Raw genomic sequence first — 24,663 nt, 5'->3', positions numbered from 1 at the left:
GACAAGAACCGTTTTCTGGCAGACGCAGGCAGAGCCCCCGCGGCCCCGTCCCCTTGTGCCCAGAGAGGTGCCGGCTGTGACAGGCCCTTGGCAGCAGGGCTCTCCGCACGTGGCTGTCGCGCTGTAGCTTCGTGCTCCAGACACGGCTCAGAAGCGTGTCACCTGCTGGCTCACAGGTCAGGTATCTGCAGAGAGGCTCCCTCCTACGTAGGAAGCCCTTGGAAACGTGTCAGCTTTAGAGAGAGAAACGCACGGCGGCAGGACAGTGAGACGACCGGGTGGGAAACGCAGACGATGCCACTTAAGGTATTTCCGTAAAGACTTTAACCTGTTTTCAAGAGGAAAACTGAGTGTATCCACACAACTGGCATTTCCATAACGAGACACTCATGCACCGACACCGCGCTGTTCCACAGAGCTCGCTGTGAGGAGCGACGCAGTGTCACAGACACGCCCCATGTCCCTGGACGCTGGGTCACCTCGGAGTGTCGGTTCTGGTGTCTTTGCTTCTGCTGGTCGTGACTTCCCTCTGGCACCAAACACACCCAAAAGGTGTTTCTAGCTCTGCCCTTCGCTTCCCTTCCACCCCACCCCTACTTCCTTCCCTCGAATCAATAATTTCAAACAACTCTCTGTTTAAAGGGGAAACGAGCTAAGACCCATTTTGAAGGAGTAAAAGGCAGAAGGTTAATAATAGCTGGAAACAATACCACTGAATTTCCCCTCTAAGTTGACAGAAAATAATCGGACTGTGGAAGGGTATTTTCATCAGAAACAGCGTGTAACAAAGCATTCCACGTTCACACCTAACGTCTACACCAGGCAACTGACAATGGTGCCAGAGCCCAGCAGACACAGGGACGCCCCGTCTGTGAGCTGCACATGCCCCGGTCAAGGCCTGTCCTCCTGCCTCAGCCTCCCTGCCCGGGTGGGTGGAGGCTGCCCCAAAGCCACAGGTCACCCCAGCCCGTCGTGCAGCCGAGGGCCTGAGCACCGTGCAGGCTGCAGCCGGCAGACCCAGCACCCTGTGGACCTCGCAGTCAGCCTGCGTTTCCGTGTCTTCCTCTACTGAGGGGCAGGTCACGGCTGTGCCCGAGTTCAGCAGTGACAGGTTTTCGATGTGCTGACGCTTTCCCACCAACAGTCTCTCTGGTGGTCACGGGCCGACACTCGGGTTGGATCTACACGAGAGAAAACATCTAGACAAACACTGACACGCTTAAGCCGGCGTCTGCACACTTGTCTGACGCGCTGCTGGGGCCTGGGACAGGCTGCCGCGGCTCCCCTGGGAACCAGCAGTCAGAGTCTTGCCCCGTGAGCAACGGCTCAGCCTGGCGCTGGGGCCTCACTGACGCCAGGAGCTCCTTCCTCAGGGGCCCCGGGGAAACCTGCTCTCCGGCCTCCTCGCCGACGGCAGGCCCCGCGCGGGGTGATCTGCCTGCCTCGCCGCCCGCGGCAGGCCCCCCGCACTGAGGGCCGAGCTCAGCGAATCGTCGGCGCGGCTGAGCTCACTCCCTGTCTGTCACGGGGTAGCCCCGTCCACAGCGTCAACGACTCCGCGGCTTTGACGGCTGTGGTGCAGACTCCTTCAATCATCATTAGCAGTGGGGAAGGCCTCAGCCCTGGGCGTGGGGCCAGCTTAGTAAAACTTTCCATGAGGGAAGCTTTTTGTTCTCTCCGGAGCAGTCGGCTCAGGAAGGGGCGGGAGAGGGAGCCGCTCACCCCCCAGACTCGGGGCAGACACGCTCCGGGCCGCCGCGTCTACCTGCTTGTTGTTTTAATGACATCTAGACTCTGGAAACCAGGAGCTCGTGAGGAACTGAAAGGCCTGATTGTGTCTGTGGCCAGCCCAGCGCCGCGGGGCAGTCGCCTCCCTGCAGGGCTCGCAGGAGCCGCTGCCCGAGTGCAGAGCGGCCGGCCGGCACGGGCACGCGTGAGCACCAGGGCAGATGCCACGCGCCTCAGTGACGTTTCAGAAGACACGTACTGCAAGGTGCGTGGAACGAGACCGTGTGCACATGCGTGTGCATGCATGTGTGCATGCACGTGTGTGTGTGTGTGTGTGTGTACACGTGTGCATGTGTGTGCGCCTAAGCTGCCCAGATATGTGCCCGAGAGGATCTGGAGCCAGAGGGCATCACCCAGTTTGGGTCCCACAGTGAGCAGAGAAGTGGTACTGTAACAACAGCTCATGCACAACTTTATAGCATGTTTTTACAATCTACATTTAAAATAACACGAGGTCCAGAAAAATAGTATTTTTAAAAACGCCCCTCTGTGGTTCTGCCGTGCTTGAGGAGTCTAAACCGAAACCTAAATCTTATGAAGACTGTTGGAACAAAGAAGGAAATTCACGTGTGGGGCAAGCACTTTTGAGACAAACTTAAGAGTAGAAATAACTGAAAAACAAAGGAATCCAAAAAAGGAAAAAACCTGGGATTCATTTTTCATTTCGAGGCGTGAATTCCGTGAGAAAACGGAAGTCTGGGAAGCGCCTCCCCTTTTAGCTCATTCGCCGGCCTGATCGGGGGCCCACGGCACACGCCGTTCCACGCACACTGCCCCGCAGACCCGTGACGTGCACACGCTACCGACTATTGCCTTTTCCACGCTACATCCCAGAAAACCAAATCGAAACCCAATTAGAAGAAATGAAAGGCCAGCGCACACAATAGATTCTGACTCCCCCGGGCCTGGCGGTCGCCGGCTTCGCCGTGAGCGAGAAGCCCCGGCCTGCGCCGCCTCCGCGCTGTTCAGACCAAGGAGCCGAAACCCCGAACCGCCCGCGTGGACGCTGCAGCCGGCGGTGCTGAGGGCCGTGGGGTTCGGCCAGGCCGGGTCCCTGTGGCGTCCTTGGTGGTGCCATGTGCTGCGCCACGCCGGGGGGACCCCCAGCCTGTCCCCGCCCTGGAGGTGCCCGTCTGTCACGTTCCCTGCCCGGATCCTGGGAGGCTGGAGACTGAATCTGCCCCGTGCCCGTCTCGGCCCTGGGGTCTGGTCACCAGCACATGACATGGGGCACAGGACTGCGCGGGGAGCCCCACTCACAGATGCCGTTGAGGGGGGTCCACAGCCACACACCGCACCCCCCTCAGCGCCCGGCACCGACCCTCAACCCCTGCTGTGTGAACGCACAACTCTGAGTCTCTCTTTTTACCCACTAAGGAGCCAGAAATGTGTGGAGTTTCCTTTTGCTTCAGTCTTTGCTGCTGTTTCCATGTCCCCGGGTGCCAGGGCGAGCGCTCCTCCCGGCAACGGGGCCTGTTTCCCACGCGGGACACAGCGCAGGGGACGGCAGAGGCTGCAGGGCCTCCCTTGTCCTGAAGACGGGAAACCGGTCAGGATGGTGCTGAGACCCCCCCCCAGTGAAGCTGGCTTTGCTGACGGATGAGCTGCGTGGTGAGTGGGCAGGGGAGGTGGGGAAGCCGCAGTGGGAAGTGGGGTGGCGGGGTGTGGCCCCTCCCAAGGTCCTGCCGTGATCATGTTCTGGGACATTCTCCATGTGCAGGGACAAGCGGAGCCCCGGGGCAGCCCCATCAGCGCCCCCCGGGCCTGTGCGGACTGGGATGCCAGCCTTGGACACACCGAGGGTCACTAACGTCCCCCGGAACCTCCCTCTGGGGTGAGCAGGGGCTCCGATGTTGTCTCTGAACCAGGGAGGACACTGGAACGGGGGCCGGCGAAGGATGAGACCCCGGGTCTGGCTCGAGCTGTCCAAGCCCTGCAAACATACTCTAAGCTCCGGCCCACTCCTGCCGTGAGCCCACCCCGCTGTCCCCACCAAGCAGATGCCAGCACGGGTCCCCACACGCCCTCTGGGTAGGGCCCCACCTTCTCCAGGCAGGACGCCCTGCCCCAGTCCCCACCCCATGGACGCCACAGCCTGTGTCCTGCTCCGAGGACCTGGGCGGCAGAGGTGGCTCTGGCCGTGTCCACTCCTCACGAGGACGACGTGCGGGGGCTGCAGGCCGCAGCCGTCCCACGGCCACAGTGAAGGCAGAGCAAGCACTCGGGTGGGCTCTGCCCAGGCGGGACAGAGGCCTGGGGCGTGTCTGCACCCCAGCCGCCCCCTCCACAGCCCCCCGGGCAGGGAGTCACCTGCTGTGCAGGGAGCCCCCGGCCCCATCCAGAGCCCTCCGGGGAGGCCTGGCCTGCGAGACGCCCCCGTCTCCCTCCCTCTGGGACGAGCCCCCCCACATGCGGCCGAGGACCCGCCCCACCCGCCTCCGAAGGGCCCTTCACCCCCTGGGGACAGGAGATTAGGGCCACGTCTGCACAGGGCCACAGCTAACTCGACTCATCTGCTTGAAGCTTCAGCGTGTGGTTAGCCGGGTGCCACCTGCATCCGCCTGTGCAGGCAGCGTGGAAACAGCGGGTGCCCGTGGACACGCTCCCGGCTCCACAGGGGCCTCGCCCGGCTGCCCGGATCCCCCAGTGGCAGCGCCTGGATCTCACGGCTGACACTGGAAAGGCTTCGGTCACAGCCGGTCCAGGGTTGTGCAAACTTAACGGAAACAGGTTTGTAAGCTGCTCCCACAATGGAGGCAAAGTCTCACGCGTGAAGGGACCGGCCTTGGGTCTCTTGAGGACGTGAGTGGACATGATGCCTCCTGGCCCGGGGCTGGGCGGCGGGGAGGCTGCAGCCGGATGCCGAGGCTGCCTCTTCTCCGGCAGCACAGAGCCACCAGGACTCTGGGACACGGACGCGACTCTGCAGCTCCCAGTGGGAAGACGACCGGGGCCCGAGAGCCAAGGAGGAGGTTTGGGGAGGAAGGACGGGGCCCGGCCAGGAGGCGGCCTCACCGCGGTGGGAGGTCGGGAGTGCGCACGGGGCTGTCCGCAGGCGTCTGGAGACCAGGGCCCCCAGGACGTGGGCCGGAGCCTTCCTGAAGGGGCTGGGCAAGGGTCTCGGCCTCCAGGCCCCCGCGGCCAGCCCAGCAGGTGGGGAGGGCCCCGAGGGTGAGGCAGAGCCGGGTGCCTGGACAGACGCTCCAGCCTCAGCTGGCCTGTGCCCACCCCGGGGGCACACACAGCAGAGTGAGCCACCCGTCTGCCTCCCCACGCCCACGCACGCCGGGCAGGCAGGCCCGGCACGGTGTCACATGCATGCCGCTCGGGTGGGCGCCTGGCCTGCGTCTCAGCAACGCGTGGCCAGTCGGCCCCGGGCCCAGCTCGCTCAGCCCGACCTGGGGACCGAGCTCTTGCCACAGCCCAGGGCACCGGGCTCGAGGCTGGCACTCCTGGGGCTGAGTCACTCACACACGTCTTCCTCAGACAGCTGCGGCCTCCAGTTAGGGAACAGCAGGGAAGCCTCCGGCGGGCCCTGTCCCCTCCTGGGTGGACGGAGGTCCTGGCCCTGAACCAGGGCCGTCCTCAGGCTCACGAGGAGCTCCCCAGGTGGCCACGCCCCAGCCAGAGTGACGCGGGGACCGGGCACAGAGCACGTGCGGCAGCCACCTCTGGGCGCTCTTGCCAAAGGGTCCCCCAAAACTAAAGGGCCGCTTGGAACACGAGGAAAACTTAACGTTTACGCGACCACTGCAGTGGCAGGAAAGCCAATGGCCGGAGCTGTCACTCTAATGGAGGCGTCAGGGAAAACTGCCCAACGATGCCCACCGCCCAGGCAAACAGCCCATGCAGGGCAGGGACACTGAGTCGCCGCTGGTGAGGTCACCAGGCTTGGTCACGGGTCTGAGCAATCCTGTGGCTGGGCGGCCGGGACTGTGTCCACAGTGCGTGATTCAAACGCGGACGGTGTCCTGTTACCACCCGCAGGATGGCAGCAGCGCTGGGAGGCGCCTGGTCTACGTGGCCACGGACATCCACGGGCCTCCCCTTCCAGCATCCCCGTGCAAGCCTCATCCGTGGGCCTCCACACTGACCGGCCGCTGCACCTGGGCTGGCATCGCAGCCGACGGCCCCCCTCGCGCTCTGCCCACGGAGCTCCTGGCGGGGCCGCCACAGCACCTAACACGTGTGTAGCTGCACAGAGCACAGCGAACCACCTTCAGCTGAGCCGTCACCCAAGCACTGTTCCCCAGACTCGAGAGGCTCTTACGTGCCGTGAACCGAGGACCTGGCTGGGCTGACACTCGAGGACACAGGACTTTCTGACCTCACGCCAAGGAGCTCTCTGTCCAGCGTTAGCACACCTGGGCACCCGCGTTTGGGCCTGAGGCCACCCGGACGGGTCTCACGGAGAGTCAGAGCCAAAGACCAGCCCTTGCTGACCAGAGCCGCACTCCAGTGGCAACGCCACTGGCTCACACGCGTGCTGCCAGGACACCCCAAGCACCGTGCCCTGCATGCACGTCAAGCCGGCTCCCGCGGTCAGCTCACCCGCACGCCTCTCCTCCAAGAGCTCTGGGCGGCGGTGCCGGCTGGGCGCGGCGCTGGGCGGCGGGCACTTACCGTCATCCAGGTACAACTGGTCCAAGTCCTCGGGTTCCCGCTTGACCGTTACAGGAATAAGGGCCAAATTACGGCCACTGTCCTCACGCACCTCTGGCAGGGACCGTGGCCGGGCGGTCGGAGACGCGTCCCTTTGGACCTTCGGCAGGGGGTGCTGCTGGCGGCCCATCGCGGGCAGGTGCGCCGGGCTGCAGGGCTGCAAGCAGGGTGGCTCCTGGGTGGCGGGCGGAGGCGGGGCGGGGGGGCTGTCGGGACAGAGCGTGCGCTGCCGACCCAGGGGGCAGCTGCTGCTGGGACGAGGACTCACCTGCGGCTGCGGCACGGCGGGCGGCGGCTGCTGGGGGGAGCCCGGGTGCACGGCCAGGGGTCTCGACACGTCCTGAGCGGCGGGGACCTCTCCAGCCGGCTGCGCAAGTCCCAGGTGACAGTGGGCTGGGCCGGCGATGCCCTTGCTGTAGGCGGCGGAAGAAAGGTCGTGCAGCTTGGGGCTCGCACTCCGCGGCGAGGGTATCATGGCGCTTCTCTGCGGGCAGAGCGGGAACCCGGCCACGAGGCAGGAGCTGGGGTCGGGCGGGGCGGCCAGCGCCTGGCTGTAGTACGGTCGCGGGAGGGGACTTAGCCCCTGGCTCGCCGGTCCACAGGCTGCAGCGGGCTCGTAATCGTCAGACGGCTCTGTTTTTATAACGGGAACTGCGTGGAGAGAGAAAAAGTTAAGTCAACAGGGTTGCAGATGGTCGAGGGGCCGGGCTGCGTCTGGGACGCCCTCGGCAAGACAAACAGCATCTCGACGGTCCCACGTGGGCCCGGCCCTCCCCCCAGTGAAAGAGCAGCGTGAGTCACGGCTCCGCGGAGCGGCAGCTGGTTCTAATACTGCGGAGCCTGTTTTCCTTGGACTCCGCGCCAGCACTGACACGCCGTGAACCCCGTCTGCAAACGGCAGCGGCGTCTGGGCCCAGGGGCCTGCGGATTTGCAGTCATCAAAGCGAAATCGTAGCCTGGGTGCACCACTGCGTCTCGGCTACCGACGCTCTGTGGCTAACGTCTGCGCGTTTGGTGAACTTGAACACAGCAAGGTGGCCCCTGGCGGTCAGTCAAACCCGGCTGAGGAGATCAATGACTGTTGCCCCCGAAGAGAAGCCGTCAGTCAGGACAGAAGCACAGCGGGTCTGCGTGGGCCAGAATGTCCGCCGCCCCCTGCCTGCCTCCTGGACGGGTGGCCCACGCGGAGCCGCCAGGCCCCCGGCAGCCCCGGGCGGAACTCGGAGCTGTCTGCTGTTTCTAGACCTTTCTCCCATCCATCCCTCGAAAGCTGAGGGCACAGGAGGAGCCTGGGGCAGACGCTGCCTCCGTGGCTTGCACCGGCCCATCCTCACTCTCCGCCAGAGCCCGCCTGCCTCCGGGCCTCAGTTTCCACAGCACTGTCAGGAAGACACGGGCAGCGGTGCCAGGGCGGGGGCCCTCCGGGGACCCCACAGAGATCCTGCCCCCGCTCCATGCCAGGCTGTCGTCTCGGCCCCCGCGCCGCTGAGAAGACGTCTACATGTTTGAGTGACGCTGAGAGCAACGCACAGCAGACGCGGCTGCCTCCACACCGCCGTGCGGGTGACTGTCCTCAGACGCCTCCAGCCGCATCTGCGCCTCTCCGTGCGCTGCACGCAGTGGGTTCCGGCAGCCACAGGAGGAAAAGTGCCCCCGTCACAGCCCTGGGACCTACGTGTGGCCCTGGCACAAACGCACGTCCGTGCGTCGGGTCCCCACTGTGGCCCAGGGCGCCCGACAGCTGTGACCGCTCAGATGGATCTTCCTGAAGCTCGGCCTGGGCCAGGGCCTGTGCCGTGGCCGCTGACGCCCCGTCCCGGAAGCCGAGTGAGCTGGGACAGGTCGTCCGCTTGCTGGCGAAGGCTCCTTCCCCCAGACGCGGGTGTCACTGGGGACTGGACCAGACAGGGCCCGTCCTGGCGGAAAATCTGCTTGGAGTCTCCCTGCAGAGACGCTGCCGGGGGCTCCCAGGGACTGCTCTGTTGTTTCCACGCTGGCATTCCCGGCCCCGTTTTCACCACTCACTCGCATCTGCGACGCGTCCTCCCTGCAGGCCGAGCGTCAGGGCACCAGCACGCCACCATGGGGGCCGACCGTGTGCCTGTTCAGGAAGCTCCTTCTCCCACCCAGGGTGTGGCCACACCTGGCTGGGCCCCGCCACGGCTGAGGGTCCCTCCCGGCGTCCTGCTCTCCCCCCGGGGCCAGTGTCCCTGCTCTCGGCAAGGACAGGTCCGGCCGCAGCCTGGTGAGCGCCGGCAGGAGGCCACTGAGCGCGAGGGCAGCGCAGACACGTGGCTGGTCTGTGTCGTGGGCACGCTGACCGCCCGCCATTGCTGCCGTCCCGGAGTGGGTGCCGCGTCCCCGCCAGGGCAGACCTGCCTCTCGTGCCCGCCAGGGCTCTGGAAGACGGAATAGGGTCACTCAGGAATTGTACCCCAAAACACAGCCCACGAGACGCCACGGACCCCTGGCCACCCAGGGGTGACGTAACGGTTTGGCCACCACACGGTGACGCCAGGCAGGTGCCATCTGGAGCTGGCACTGACGCTGTCTCTGGGCGGAGCTGCAGGGCAGAGACGGCGGCAGGTGAGGGTGCCGTGGCGTCGGGAAGAGTGCCACGTGGCCCACACTCTCCCGTGGGCCACCCCAGCCAGCTACGGAGGGAGGGGCCCAGAGAGCCGGCCGGGCCACGGTGGCCACCTTGGCGTGGGACAGCCCCCGCTCCAGCCTGCAAGTGCAGACTGCTCGTGGCTCACTCGGGCACAGCCCTGAGGTCACAGCCCTGAGGTCACCCTGCGCTCGCCAGGGGCATCCATCCATCTTGCAGCCCGGATGTCACCGTCTCCCCCAGCCCAGAGCGGGTTCCTGCCGTGAGGATGCCACGGGCGGCCGCAGCCTCCGACACAGGCCTCCCTCTGCAGCCCGTCTGCTGCGGGGCTCTGGTCCCCACGCTGCCCGCCCTGGGGCGGACGCGCCTTTTTGGTGAAGTCTCTGGATGCGTCTGGGTCTGTCAGCCCCGAGCCAGATGCCAGACGCCCTCGGGAGCAGTGTGCACGGCCCCCACCTGCACCCCGCCATGCCCTTCAGCGCGGGTACAGCCTCCTCTGTCCCCCAGCTTGGGCTCCGAGGTCCAGGCACCAGCCTGCAGTTGGGGACGGTTTCCCAGCAACCAGCCCAGCGCTATGGAGGGAGGGACGCTGCCTCCCGCCCGGCACTCCGCAGTGGCCCTGCCGCCTTCTGGCTCCGCCCTGGTCCCTGACGGGGCAGCCGGGCAGGTCCCGAGGGACGAGGGGCCACTGACAGGATGAGCTGGGACGTTTAGGGATGGTGCGGCCTGGCCCACCGCAGAGGGGAGACGTGGGGGAGACCTTTCCTCTCCCCCAGGCCCTGAGCTCTGCGGCCTCCCTGCTACAGAGAAAACCAGAAAACACAAAAAACACCTTCAGAAACTAAAGCTCCACACCCGCCGGTCCCCGGCACACGGTGACAGCCGTGTCTGGACCTCAGTTTGTGCGGAGCTCGGAGAAAGGGCCCCTGCTCCACACCAGCCACGCGAGCCGCCCACTTTCTGCGCGTGGGGAGGTGAGGGTGCGCCCTGTGCACGGGCGGGGGGCCCTGCATCTCTCGGTGGGGAGGGGCACAGGCCGGTCTGTGGCCACTGGCAGGGGACAAGGGGTGTCACCGGGCGTCACTGGCCGCTGTGGCCGGGCGTAGCTGCGCGTCAGCGGCAGACGCTGTCAGCGCTGCGGCAAGGGGTGCGGGAGGCTGGGAGCCGAGGTGTGTCCCCCCCCCACCCCCCAGCACCCAGGCACTCTGCTCTCGACCCGCAGGGCTGCGTGTGCGGCTTCAGGCCAGCGCGGGACCCTTGCCAGGGTGCGAGGGGACGGCTGGCACAGCGAGGAGAGGCACCGTTACGTAGCCCTAACACTGAAGGAAAACCCCAAACGGGGCCTGACCTCACACGTCTGCACACGGACGTGGGCTCACGGCGAGGTCGGAGGGGCGCGTTTCTGTCGGCGCCTGCGTCTCGCGACCGTGCAGGCACGTGCCCGCCCTGCTGTGCCCACCAGACTCCGCACACCCGGGAACAACATGGAGCTCACAGAGCAAAACCCAGAGCGGGAACGTCGGCAACCTCACAACTGGGGTTTGGAGAGAGAAAAGCAGCAACCCGAAAATAGCTGAGAATTGGCCGAGGCTTCCAGACTAACTGTCCCACCCCCGCCCGCAAAGCACCACCGACACTGCGACGTGGCCCTGGGACTTGGAGCTGGTGGCTCTGACCGGGGGATGGGGGAGCTGAGCCTGGTGGGAACCGTCCGAGCAGGACCCCAAGACACGGATGGGGACTCGGGCCGGGAGGCCACCGCAGCGTCCCACACAGCCCCAGAACTGCGGAAGGCGGCCGAGGACACCACACTCAACACGAGGCCTGAGGTCCAGTTTCCATCGGTCCCTTTATTTATCTCAAGAACCAGGTATCCAGAGCCGCCGTGCACTGGGCTGCTCGACGCCCGCGGCAGCCTGGGGTCTCTGCGCGGGAGCTCAGTTGGTGACAGCAGCCCGCGGGGCCGGGCAGGCACCTGGGGCCTGTGGCGCTGGAGAAAATGTCCGGAGAGGAGAGACGGGGGCCGCAGGGAGGCAGGGCCAGGCGGGAAGTCCCCAGCTGCAGGTGGGCTGTGTCCGGGCGGGTGGCGGCCGGACGGTGGGGCTGGATCCAGCGAGACGTCCACTCGGAGGACGGAGGCAGGAGGCTGCCGGGGACCCGGGCACCACGGGGCTGGTGGGGCTGGCCGGCGGCCGGCGGGTGCTGGCGGGTGTGACAGGAGCAGGCGGCAGCAGGGGCTCGGCCTCGGGGGCTCCACTCCCACCCGGGAAGGGCTTTGCAGGCCACACCCAGGCCCCTCTGCCTCCCACACGGGGACGAGGCAGGGACGGCCGCGTGCCAAGTCAACGGGAGAGACGCTGCTGCTCGAGCTATGTTACACGCTGCTCTAGAAAGCCATCTTCCTCTATGAGGCCTAGGTTTTCTCTAAAACATTCAATTTTTGGTCAACCATGCGTGAAGTTTAATTAGGACACAATCACTACATTTCCAAAAAAGACTAAGTATCTTCTTTTGTGAGCTACGTCAGCCCATCCTCATCGCAGGGATGGACAGGACGCATGGCGTGTGAGTGACACGGACCACATGGATCCCAGACACGAGACCTGCCCTACGTGCACATGCGTGGAGGCCACACGTCATTTCCATGGCTATCTCACAGACACGGTCACGGCGTGATCACGTGCAGCAAAATCCTAGTACTCAGACCGTGAAAGGCACTTCCAGTACTTTTCTGATAAAACAGTCAACCTAACAGTTTAATACAAACACAGCTACTCTAGAGCTTTCTTATTCTCTAGTCTACTGTAAATGCCATTTCCATGTAAGGAAAACTAAAACCTAAGAGAAACATCTTGATTTTACTAAGGTAACAAAGTGGCTAGTTTTGTGATTCGTTTTTAGTGTGTAATTTCCCTCTTAAACTACATGCATCTCAATTTTTTTTTTAAAAAGCAACAATGTAAACAGATTGTTGACACAGCAGAGCTTACCCAAAATACAATAAAATTCAGGGTGACAACGGATTCTGTCCCATCTGAACGCGTGCCCTGCACACCAGGACAGCAGCGTGTGCCCAGGCGGAAGCTCCGGACGCCGTCGAGACAACTTTCTTTTCTACTGGTTTACACAGTGAACTAACACACTTAAAGGTATTTTCTTTCTGAAAACAGCCTCACAAGTTAGAAAGGTAAGCTGGGGCTTGGAGTGAAGGCGCCATCCCCAAAACCCGTGACGAGCAGCGGGGTGAGCAAAAGGCACTTCAGCCCGAACGCCCGGGGCTGCGGGAGACGAGATCGGGCGTCAGTGTGAGCACCAGGTCACCGTGCTCCGGAGGGTCACACCGGCACAGCCGTGAGGCTTCACAGCAAAGGCTGATTTCCAAAGGCACCTGCAAAACAGCTGCGACTACCTGCGTCTTCCCCCCGGACAGCTGCAGAATTGAACACACACCCAGACTCCTGCGTCTGCGAGTGCCGAACAGCCACGCTGTCCCCGCGGTGGCCACGTATGTGCAGGGGGCCAGAAAAGTGACCAGGGATGAACCAATGTGCAGCACCCCCCACGGTAGTAAACGGAATACACAGAAAGCTTCACTTTTTTTCTTCTTCTTTTTTTTTTTTTTTTTTTTTAGGGAACTGATGACTCGGCCTCACGAGCAGCGCATCACACGGTGCAAACACACAACACGACCGCGCTGCCTGACGGTGACAGCGCCTGTCACTTCCGCACTTTTCAGAAAAAGCAGCCCACGTGCCCGGGCTCAGCGCTTAGAGCCAGAAAGGCGGCATTACCGTTGGCGGGAAGGTAGGTGAAGTGCTGGTGTTGGCTCCTCTTCCTCTTCCCGTTGCAGACGTAGAAGCTGACTTGGACGGGGCTGGTGATCCTCTGATTGCGGAACGGCGGGATCTCGACCACCAGAGAGTTCTGGAATGAAATGTCGGACAGGAAGACGACAGTTAGCGTCCCTCCAATGAGAAATGCTCTGCACAAGGGCAGCCGTGCAGACGGCCCCTCTGCCCAGTGTCACCCGCCAGGTTTCCCGCACGGGAACTGCCAGCCCCCACGTGACTGCCAGGTGCGGCTGCGTGTGACACCTGCACACGTGTGAGCGGCCGGGCTCTGTCCCGTGTGCTCACAGGGAGAGCCGAGCTATCTCCTTGCCATGTGGAAAGAAATCTAGAGACGAGAAACTGCACATGTGGGGGGAGCGTCCGCCCGACAGCGGAGGCCACTGCGTGGTCCTCAGGAGACCACAGGCAACTGCGGGAAGCCCCACGCGGCTGAGGCGTTGACGGCCGCGCCTCCACGGCAGGAGCACCTGCTCAGGTGGCAGCAGAGCAGCAGCAGGGGGTGCCCCTTGGGGACACTGTCTGCCACACTCGACAGTGGTCAACACCCCGGGCCAGACACGAACTCAGGCCACCCGAGGAGACCCTCGGTGGCAGGAGCAGCTGAGACAAAGGCACAGACAGAGCAGCACTGCTGATATAAGAAAACGGGCACGGTGCCGTGTGGGAAAGTCTCAGGCTGGGCTGGGGACACCTGACCCCCGCGTCCCTCTGGGCCGCACGGACGCTGGGCCCCAAACAGATCCCAGGGATTGGGTGCAGCACACCACAGGCGCACGCACAGCCACCAAGTTTCCTTCATGTTTTTTTAATCATCTGATTTCAGTTTAACAAGTAGGGAAAATGTATAAGAAAAATCCATTGTATTACTTCTGTTGCAGTAATCAATTGTAGCTTGTTACTCAGTCTAATAGCAAAATTGATTAAATCATGTCAATAACAGAATCTCAGGTGTTAAACAGAAAACTCAAGGTAACTGCAGATGAGGAAACCGAGGCAGGGGAGCTGCTGCTGTCTGCTGGGGGCCCCACGCCCCGGCCCCAGACCACACGTCTGCCAGGTGATGAGTGTCCCCTGCGTTGTCACCTGCATCTCGTCTGGAAGAGGCCACGAGCTCAGGCATCCTCTGCCCAAGCCCTCAGCCCTCGCCCAGGACAGTGGGAGGTACAGAGCCCTCGCACCGAGGAGGGCACGGTGAGCTCACCCCCAGGGCCATGCTCCGGCTGCCCCCGCCCGCGGGTCTGACCGGGACCTGCAGCCGTCCCCGAGGCACAGTCCCCATGTGTTCGTGGACGGAGAGGAAGATGCTTCCTCTGAGGTTGGGCCACGGGGGCAGGGGCGCTGCGGCCACAACTGCGCCGGCAGGTGAAGGAGGGTGACCTCGGCGGGAGAGGAAGTAACAGAGGAGACAGGAAGGAAACATCCTGCTGAAGCCGGGATGGACGTAAACACGAGCCGCGTCGACACAAGCGGCTGGGACAAGGGCGGCGGGAAGCCCAGGGGGACAGGCTCCAAGCCATGGGGTTGGCTTTTGTAAATCCCACGTGACCAGCGGGCCACAGCTGATCCACTTCGACTCTCAAAGCAGACAAAGTAATAACTAAAACGCCATCTCCATGGGAGCCCTGCTAGTTAAACACACAGACAAGGAAGAGATAAGAAAGATGCAGAAGAAAACGAAGTGACAGGGAACCCTGTCCCTACAGGAAAGGGTTAGTGTGGCACCAGCACACCCACGGGACTTGCTCTAAGATGCCCCCGTTACGGCAGCACACGGATTGCAGACACAGCACACCCCGCTCTGTTCAAGAACATCTGCAGGCCCGGCGCGGTGGCTCACGCCTGTCATCCTAGCACTCTGGGAGGCCGAGGCGGGTGGATCGCTCAAGGTCAGGAGTTCGAGACCAGCCTGAGCAGAAGCGAGACCCCGTCTCTACTGAAAATAGAAAGAAATTATATGGACAACTAAAAATATATAGAAAAAATTAGCTGGGCATGGTGGCACATGCCCGTAGTCCCAGCTACTCAGGAGGCTGAGGCAGGAGGATCGCTTGAGCCCAGGAGTTGGAGGTTGCTGTGAGCTAGGCTGATGCCATGGCACTCTAGCCCGGACAACAGAGTGAGACTCTGTCTCAAAACAACAACAAAAAAAACCAAACACCAACGTTTGCAACATGACATCATGTGTGTACAAACGCTAATGTTGGTTGTATCTAAATAGTGAGACTAAACTAGGTTTTATTTATTTTTGAAAATACTTTTTTATACTTCCCAAATTTCTACAATGAATTTGAAATTCCTTTATAATTAGAAAAAATATATATGAAAGTAGACTTCATTTAAGAGATAACAACAAAATTGTAAACTTAAAATATATGACCTTTCACATGTACTATTAAGTTTCTTTTAAAACCTCCGTTTAACTATTAAGCTGCCTATAAAATATGCAATTGTTAAAAGTGAAAAAGAACATGCCAGCTTGGCTGGAATCATTTTCAATCCAGAAAGGTCCATGGTTTCTCCTGACCCCTTCTCCTGCCCTGGGGGCAGGGCGGGCAGGCGGCCGGGCAGCCTGGCTCTTACGACCTCTGCCCTGCGTCCAGCGCACAAGGGGACAGGCACAGCCTCAGGGGGCCCCGGAGAGAGCCACGGTCAAGGGAGGGCGAGAGCTGAGTCCACAGACCCCCCCACTGGTGGGAGAGGACTCAGCACCAACACCCACGAACTGATGGCGCCGGTGCCCTGGGCACCTCGGGCCACGCAGCCTGGGCGCCGTGAACGCCCTGGCCAAGGCGGTGCCACCACCCGGCCTCTCAGGCCAGGCCTTCACCTGGAGCTTCTCAGGTGGAGGGCGGACAATGGCCTCTCAGAGGGAGCTGGGAGCCGGGCTCTGGGGGCGGCCGGGCACTCCTGGAGGTGACTCACTCACCTCCCAGCACAGGCCGTGCCCCGGGGCCAGGGAGGACTCCCCGCCTGACACCGTCTGCAAAGGCTCCCGTGAATGGAAAAGGGCGGGAGATGGCGGGCGGAAGATGCTTCTCCCTGATAGAGCACAGGGAGGCAGGTCCCGCAGCAAACGTGAGTCAGACGCCCGAGCCCAGAGGGCACTACGCCGGCACCGCCCTCCGTGGGAGCCACCTCCCCTCCACCAAGATGAGAGGCCCCCGAAGGCCTCAGCAAGACTGCGTCCCCCAAACCCCTCCACCGCACTCCATGCCCAGCATGTAAAGGTGGCCCGAGAGGAAACACTGAGTTTCTGAATACCTGAACGTCCGCTCGCACACCCTGGGCACAGGCAGGAGCCTCCCCCGCTGCCCCAGGCGCACGAGAACCGTCCAGACGCCCCGGCAGCGCTCGGGGACGAGCCACAGGGCCTGGGAGAACCCTGGATGTCTTCAAAGACCTGCCGCCAGCGTGTTGTATTTGATATTGGCCTAAAGATTCCTATTTTTCTAGGACTAAATAGAACACTGAAAAAATATTCCATGGTAGATACTAACACAACTCTATCAATAATCACTCAGAACATCAACGGGCTAAATATACAACTGCAAGACAGGGACTGTCAGAGCGGATCGAAAGCAAGACCCAAGTAGATATTGTCTCCAAGAAACCACTTTACATACAAAGATGGATTAAAAGTAACAGGATGACAAAGTTACACCAAGCCCACGGGCACGAGCAAGTGGGAGTAGCTACAGTCATCTCAGACCACAAACAGTCTCCATAGTAACCAAACCCAGAAACAGTAACTATTGTCAGGTGCCCACCACGTGTGAATGCCACCGAGGACGCTGGGGCAGGGGGCCTGGGGCCAGCGACAGCCGTGACTCGCATAGACGAGCCCACAGGCTCCGGAGGAATCAGGTCAATGACCTGAGAGGCACAACCAGGTTTGTCCCCAGGTCTGTGTCACACCCAGCACGAGTGCCTGCTCAGTGACTGGAGCCCGCCAGGGACGCTGCCGAGGCCGTGTTGCGCTACGCCGCGGGTCGGGTCAGCCCGGCCGCCCAGGAGGCTCAGGCCCGTGTGGGGACAACAGCCCCTGCCGGGCGCCCGCCCTGGGGTGCTCCCGCCCGGCCGTGGGACTCAGGCTGAGACGGCGTCCTGGCCTCTGTGAAAAGCTCCTCCTGCGAGCTCCGTGCCTGCAGGGCCACTGCCCCGTCCTAGTCCCCCACCTGGTCCCCCACCACGACAGCACCTGCTTCACTGCACGCTTTACAGCTGTGTTTTATCACTTGTCCTTTCACTCTCTTTTCATTAGTTGTTAGTTTAACAAGCGGAGCCCCGGCCCGAGGGCCCGAGGGCCACTCACCGGCTTGCACAGGTCTCGGTCGGTCTTGGCCTCCATCTCCCAGACGTGGTGCCCGTCTGCAAGAGAGCACAGGAGACCCCGTTACCCTGCGCGGTGGGCAACGCCACCCCAAAATCTCCCCCACCCGGTCACGGCAGGCCCAGGGCGGGACAGTCCTCAGGAATCCACCCCGGACCATGTCCCCAAGCCCCTCAGTGGCCTCACACGAACCACAGGGCTTCTGGCCCCGTCTCTCCAGGACACAGGGACATAACTGAGACACAGCAAAAGCGGCTGTGCGGCGCCCGAGCCCCAGTGCCCATCACCCCCTGCCCTCCCACGCCAGCCTCCCGGGAACCGTGCGGGAGGACACACGTGCACGTGAGAGCCCGCCCAGGACGCCACGGTGCTGCTGGGCAAAGGCCCTGAGCTGCTGGGAGCAGAAGCCTCTGGGATGAGAGGCCCCGCCCGGCCCTGCCTCTGCTTGGAGCTGCCGGGCAAATAAACAGCCCTTCTCTGCACCTCTGGCCACATCGGCTGCAGAAATGCAAAACACACGGTATTTTTAACCTGGCCCAGTGGCCATTTGCATGTTGAAAAAAACGAAAAGGCTCCAGAGGGGCCGTGAAAGGACTTATTGTTCTCCTGCCCGTGTCTGCGAGTCCCTCTGGACAGCACAGCGTCTGGGCCTGGCCTGGGTGACAACCTGGACTAACAGAGCTTGCTCTCCTGCAGACGTCTCTGCCTCCCTGTCACCGTCCCCCGGATATAGTCTGTTCCCCATGTGGACGACAGGGCTCCGTACTTAGCTTCTGCTTACGCTGCACTTTCAAAGGAGAAACGTGTCTGTTACAAACCCCAAATTATCGACAAATTAGACAAAATCTTCTTTTTCTTCCTCATGGGGGTGGACAGCGGGTGCAGGACCGAGGCGGGGGTTGGGGGAGTCACGCTGGCCCTGGACGCCCCAGGTCCCAGCACAAACCACCCACCAGATGGACCCACACGGATGAACGCAGACTGGATGAGAGGTCAGCAGCCTTCTCTCCTCTAGCAAAAAAATAACCGGAAACTGAGAACACACTGAGTTGCTCTTCATGGGACCCGAGTTCTGCAGAGCAGCGACCCCGGGGCAGGGCTGGTGGTGGTGGTGCAGGGAACAGCCCCGCCCGGGTCACCAAGGTCAGAGCTGCTCCTTGCAACTCGTCTTCTGAAGTTTCAGCAGCACAAAGCCCGTCTTCCCCCCCACGCCCAGCTGGAGGCCTTAACCCCGAGCTGCGGCTGTGTGGTCTCCCCGGCATGGAGGCCGAGGCCACAGCTGGACACCCAGGAGGAGCGGTGCAGGATGCGGAGGCTTCGCTGCCAGAAAGGGAGGGTGCGGCCGGCCCGGCGCTCAGGGAGGGGGAGGCGGGGGGCGCTCGAGCCCAGAGCCGGGGGCTGCAGTGAGCTGGGGCTGCGCTCGGCCTGCGGGACAGAGACGGAGCCTGTCTCTGAGGAAGGACCAGCCAGTGCGCTGGGGGAACTGAGGCACCCGAAGGGCCGGGTACTGTGCATTTAACAAACCCTGAGGAGGAGACGCCATTCCCACAGTGCAGGTGGAACAGCCCGGCTCTGTCCTGACGTCTGGTGACAGGGAGGAACCCACCCGGCTCCAGGAGGAGCAGGTGCCTGCAGCTTCAGACAAAGGGAGGCAGGCTCGGGGCAGCGTGGGGGCCACCGTCTGCGGGACTGTGCACGGGGACGTCTCTGACCCCGAGAGGGAGCCCCGTGGGTTGCCCGTCTGCACTCCACACAGCTCACACCTCTCACAACACGTCAGTCAGGCGACTTCATGCAGAGCCGAGCAGACATGTCCAGACACTGCACTGAAAGTGTGACGTTTTGGACCCACCACAATGGCGTGTCACTTTCAGAGCCCCCGGCCACCCAGGCAGGGGGTGGAGACCCCCCACGGCCCGACACTGGGGGGCTTTGCAGCCTGCGGGGCAGACACTCGGCTATTCTCTCTGCCCGGGGACCGCAGGCGAACTGCCGCCTCTCCAAGGCCAACGCGTATTCACGGGAAAGGCCCAGCCCCAGCTGCTCCACACGGCTGTAACCGCACGCGGTCGGGAGGTCACGAAAGCCGTCCGTTCCTCCAACTCTGGCGGGAACAGCGTGAGCGGCCGCTCCGTCATGGGAGGCTGAGGACGCTGCCAGGTCCGCGGACAGACTCCCCCGTCCCCAAAGTGCCTGTGCCACACGCAGGGCGGCCTCGCCGTGCGAAACTCGGCTCTGGCCGGGAGACGCCGCCCTGAAAGGGCCTTTGTGTTTCGGGCTTATCAGGAGCTGCCGGGATTCTCAGTAGGAAACCGTGCCCAAGTCCAGAAGTAAAAATATTCCAAATCACCAGGGAACTCCCTGCAGCGTGAGTCATCGGAAAGGCTTCCCCGCCACACCCCGAAGGTTTCCACGCCGACGGCCGCGGGGCTGGAGCAGCCTGCACAGGCCGCGCTGCTGCCTTGGCTGAGCCACCGTTTCCGTGCAGGGAGCAGCGGCGGGTCCCTCCCTTCCACGCCGCGTCTGCGTCCACGTCGGCGCCACTGACCGGGCATTAGCACCCACTAAGCGGAGTGGCCGGACGGCCACACAGGTCAAAGGGCAGAACTGGAAGGCAGTGCACGGTCAGGAGGAGCCGAGCGGTGTTCAGGCTGCCCACGCCGGGCCCCGCCAGGGAGGAGGCTCCCTCGGTCCGAGCCGCACTGGGCCAGGCCGCAGCCACGCAGACCTGTCCCCGCCTCGGGCTGCCTGCTGCCTTGGGAGCGTGCTGTGGCGTCCGCGCACAGACGTCCGGGCCGAGCCTGCGCCCGACGCGGGAAGAGCCCAGAGCAGCAGACGCAGCCCCGACGCCTCCAAGCCACGCCCCCGGCGGGGACGGAGCAAGAGCTGCTGCTGGGGCGCAGCACAGGGCCTGGCCGGGCTGCAGGGTCTGGACGTGATTCTCAGAGGCGGATCCCGAGACCCCAGGGCGGGGAGCACCTCTGCACCCCCCACCCCCGCCCCCTGCACCGCCAGCCTCGTCCTGCCCCGCAGGGGACTCCCGCGTGAGCCGAAGCCATCAGCCGCGCGGAGATCGGCCCACAGCTCCTGCGGGTCGGACACGGAGCAGCTCGACTCCGGGGCATGTGCGCACGGAGCGCACGGGAACTCGCACGCAAGTGTGCGCACGGCTCTACGCGTGACAGCCAGCACAGGTGGCCAGCCCAGGCGTCCGTCAACAGGTGAGGGGACACAAGGTCCCGGATGTTCCGCAGCCACCAAGAGGGACGATCGGCTGCACGCGCCACACGCGGTGCTCCCCGCGGGGCCTCCCGGGAGACCTGAGTCCGCGCGACGCCATGCGTTAAGAGGCTGGGGGGGGGGCCCTGGCGACCAGATGGGAGAAGCCGCCGTCCCAGCTCCAGCTGACCCGCAGGTTGCGGTGGCCACAGACACGACTGCCAGCAAGCCCAGCGGAAGAACCGCCCGCTGCGTGTCGCCAGCGAACGACGCAGCTGTTGCTTCCCCAGTCCGAAACTGTTGTCTGCCATCAGCTGTGCACCCACGTCCCTGATGCAAGGCTGTCTCCACCCTGGGGGCTCCCGCACAGCGCAGGGAAGGGCCTGGGGGGGCATCACCATCCTCTGGTAGGAGTAGAGCTGCACAGCAGTGACCCCACCCACCTGCCTCGCCGCCCACCTGATCCGCTACCCGCCCCGCCACCCAACCCACCACCTCCTGGGAGCAGAGGCTGCCATGGCCACGGCGGCAATCGGCTCCCACTCGCCAAAAGCAGCCCGTGAGGTGGGTGCAGAGCTGTGCCCTGGCCCTGCCTGGGGAGCTCCTGCCTGAGCCGCTGCGGGGGAGACAGTGGTGCCACCCCCAGGTGCCCCGACACCCAGTCCCCAGCCCTGGGCAGGGCGGCTGTGCCCTCGCAGTCCGAGTCTCTGGGCGCCACGGACCAGAGCAGGGGGGGTGGCCCGGTGGGGATGCAGAGCAAGGGCGGCACGGAGGAGCGGTGGGCGCAGAGGTGCTGCCTGGGCAGAAGGAACCGCGGACGCCGAGCCATCGGCACAGGCCCCGCCCGCGAGCCAGAGCCTGGGCGAGCGAGACCCGGCGGCCCTGGGAGGCAGAGGGCAGGGCAAGGCGTCACCGACTCTCCCCACAGCTGAGACTCCGGAGGTTAAACCTTCAAAATTAGCCCCTCTAGGGAAGGGAGCCAGGCAGTGCAAAGTCCTTTCACTGTCACCACCCTCGGCTCAGCGTCCTCCACAATTCAAAACGCACTTTCCAATCATGCGCGCGATTACACAGGCAAGCCCTTTAAGCCCACGCGGACTGAAGCACTCAAGTCTCCTGCGAACACACAAAATCAAGCCCCATTACGAAGGCTGAATGCCGCAGCGGCTTCCCGCGATCAGAGTAAGTACAGGGCTGGCCGCTTTCAGGGAACTCCAGCTGGGGACGGCAAACAGGAAAAGGCCACAGATGCCACCTTCTGGGGGCCGCGCCTCGCTGCCCTGGGGGGAGCAGCGTCAGGAACCCAGTTCCAAACACACCACTCCACACGGTCTGCACGGAGAGTGAGGGCCACGCACCCCCACCTGCCCTCGGTCGGGGGCCACGCCGGGTCCCCTGCGCCGCACACCTGCGTCTGACGTGCCTTTGCTGGAACCCAAACGTCAGCAAGCGCGACGCTGCCTCTCCGCCTGAGCACACAGCCCACGAGGTCCCACCACCCACACGTGGCTGCCCAGACCGGGCTGCTGGTCGGCGTCTGAGCGGAGCTGACCTGGAGCTGCACCCTGTTCACAAGCCCCCCTCAAGCAGGACAGCGGCCCCATGGGGGACTCAGGACCACAGACGCCACGGCCTCACGGGGGACACGGACCACAGACGCCACGGCCTCACGGGGGACACGGGCCACAGACGCCACGGCCTCACGGGGGACTCAGGACCACAGACGCCACGGCCTCACGGGGGACACGGACCACAGACGCCACGGCCTCACGGGGGACACGGACCACAGACGCCACGGCCTCACGGGGGACTCAGGACCACAGACGCCACGGCCTCACGGGGGACTCAGGACCACAGACGCCACGGCAACACGGGGGACACGGACCACAGACGCCACGGCCTCACGGGGGACACGGACCACAGACGCCACGGCCTCACGGGGGACACGGACCACAGACGCCACGGCCTCATGGGGGACTCAGGACCACAGACGCCACGGCCTCACGGGGGACTCAGGACCACAGACGCCACGGCCTCACGGGGGACACGGACCACAGACGCCACGGCCTCATGGGGGACTCAGGACCACAGACGCCACGGCCTCACGGGGGACTCAGGACCACAGACGCCACGGCCTCACGGGGGACTCAGGACCACAGACGCCGTGGCCTCACGGGGGACTCAGGACCACAGACGCCGTGGCCTCATGGGGGACTCAGGACCACAGACGCCACGGCCTCACGGGGGACACGGACCACAGACGCCACGGCCTCATGGGGGACTCAGGACCACAGACGCCACAGCCCCACGGGGGACACGGACCACAGACGCCGCGGCCTCACGGGGGACTCAGGACCACAGACGCCGCGGCCTCACGGGGGACTCAGGACCACAGACGCCACGGCCTCACGGGGGACTCAGGACCACAGACGCCACGGCCTCACGGGGGACAGGGACCACAGACGCCGTGGCCCCAGGAAAACAACATTCGTCAGGACGGGCCGCTTGCCTCCCCTCCAGAGGCCCTGGGGTGGCTCCAGGATGGGCGGCGTGGGCACAAGGCCACGCTGAGACTGGCAGAGGTGAGGTGGCTCGTCACTTCCCAGGGACTCCTGGGGTGACCTGGGCTCTCCACAGGGCCTGCGGGCACAGAGGTCACTCGCAAGAGAGCCCTGTAGCACCTGGGCCCTGGTGCCCATGCGGGATGCTGAGGGGAGCAGAAGGGCTGTGTACTGCCCACCCCCGGCGCCCGCTAACCGGCTGTGCCTGGCGCTCTCGGCCGGCTCTGAGGAGCAGCCGCCACCCAGGCGCACATACCGGGCAGAGGACCCACAACAAAGCCGGCACCGGCCTATCACAGACGCCCCGGTGCCCCCACTATAGGCAGCTTCCGTGCCGGCGTCACGTCTGCGAGAACGGGCCCCGGGCGGCCCAGGAACATGGCCGCCCACCTGTTCCCTCAGCGGCACACGTGGGGGCACTGCCCACTCACACTGAGCTCCCCGCGGTCACACGCGGGCCCTGCCTCGCCCAACCCCGGGCCGGCACACGCGGGCAGCGTGGGAGTGGCTGGCTGCGCTCGCCAGCCAGGACCCGCCTGTGGTCTGTTCCCAAGTGTGTACCTGGAGCTTTCTCCACGAAAATGACCTTGGAGTCTTGCAGGAAGTTGTGCCCGGACAGGACCATCTTCTTCCCGCCCATGACCGGGTAGCTGTCGGCGCTCTGCTTCTCCACCAGGGGCAGCTCCTGGGCCGAGCGCTGGGCTGCGTCAGAAGGACACGGTCAGTGAGCGGCGCCACCCCGCCGGCCCCGCCTGCCTGGCCACCCGTGTCCCCCGCAGGGCCCGAGAGCCGACCCCGGAAGACGAGCACCACGAGATGCTCCTCTACTCGCACACGAGACCGAAGTGCAGAACACACTTGGGCCTGAGGGTTTTCAACAGCGTTTGGAAGAAACAGTCACAATACGCTCCTGAATGGGATTCAGCCATTTTTACCCCAAACCACAGGAATTACAAACAGGTGGAGGTGAGCCACGTGCTGGGACAGCTCTCCTCACTGCTTTGCAGATGCCACGCTCTCCACAAATGGAAGGTCTGTGCACACCTACATACAGCACGCGAGTGTGCACCTACTTACAGCACTGGAGCGTGCGTCTACATACAGCACTAGAGTATGCATCTACTTATAGCACTCCAGTGCACACCTACATACAGCACTCAAGTGTGCACCTACCTACAGCACTGGAGCGTGCATCTACATACAGCACTGGAGTATGCATCTACTTACAGCACTCGAGTGCACATCTACATACAGCACTCCAGTGTGCATCTACTTACAGCACTGGAGCGTGCATCTACATACAGCACTAGAGTATGTATCTACTTACAGCACTCCAGTGCACATCTACATACAGCACTCGAGTGTGCATCTACTTATGGCACTTCAGCATGAGTCTACTTACAGCACTCGATTGGGTTTGAAGCGACCTGGAGAGACAGCGTCCTGCCGCTGGGCTGTGGGATGTGGACCCGGAAAACCAGCCTCACTCTGGTGTTCTTCCTCCCAATGTCTGTCTCTCCTTTTCGCAGTTCAATGTCAGAGTTTCTGAGTTTCAGGATTCCAGCACAGTCAATGCTGCCCGAAACAAAAGTCCACAACTTTCTATTAATCACTGACACACGACACCGAAGGTCCCACCCCACC

At 63.4% G+C, this 24,663-nt stretch overlaps 1 protein-coding gene across 5 annotated transcripts in view; it reads right to left on the bottom strand.

Moving 5' to 3' along the window:
- Window positions 1-24,663, bottom strand: part of NFATC1 (nuclear factor of activated T cells 1) — a 77,080-nt gene that overhangs the window by 26,747 nt on the left and 25,670 nt on the right. For 2 of the 5 annotated variants that reach the window (XM_045527427.1, XM_045527429.1), the window contains exons 5-10: window positions 24,422-24,594; window positions 23,581-23,721; window positions 17,222-17,277; window positions 12,850-12,982; window positions 6,719-7,101; window positions 6,412-6,607 (exon numbers count right to left, since the gene is read on the bottom strand). In XM_045527427.1, the coding sequence (XP_045383383.1) occupies window positions 6,412-6,607; window positions 6,719-7,101; window positions 12,850-12,982; window positions 17,222-17,277; window positions 23,581-23,721; window positions 24,422-24,594 (1,082 nt within the window). Of the gene's footprint in view, window positions 1-6,411; window positions 7,102-12,849; window positions 12,983-17,221; window positions 17,278-23,580; window positions 23,722-24,421; window positions 24,595-24,663 lie in introns of all 5 variants that reach the window. The other 3 variants (XM_045527425.1, XM_045527426.1, XM_045527428.1) reach the window with 2 other exon arrangements.

This window comes from Lemur catta, chromosome 16 (assembly GCF_020740605.2).
Source record: "Lemur catta isolate mLemCat1 chromosome 16, mLemCat1.pri, whole genome shotgun sequence".
NCBI classification, from domain to species: Eukaryota; Metazoa; Chordata; class Mammalia; order Primates; family Lemuridae; genus Lemur; species Lemur catta.
The sequence above is the reverse complement of the archived record's forward strand: the minus strand, read 5'-3'. Positions and strand labels throughout refer to the sequence as shown.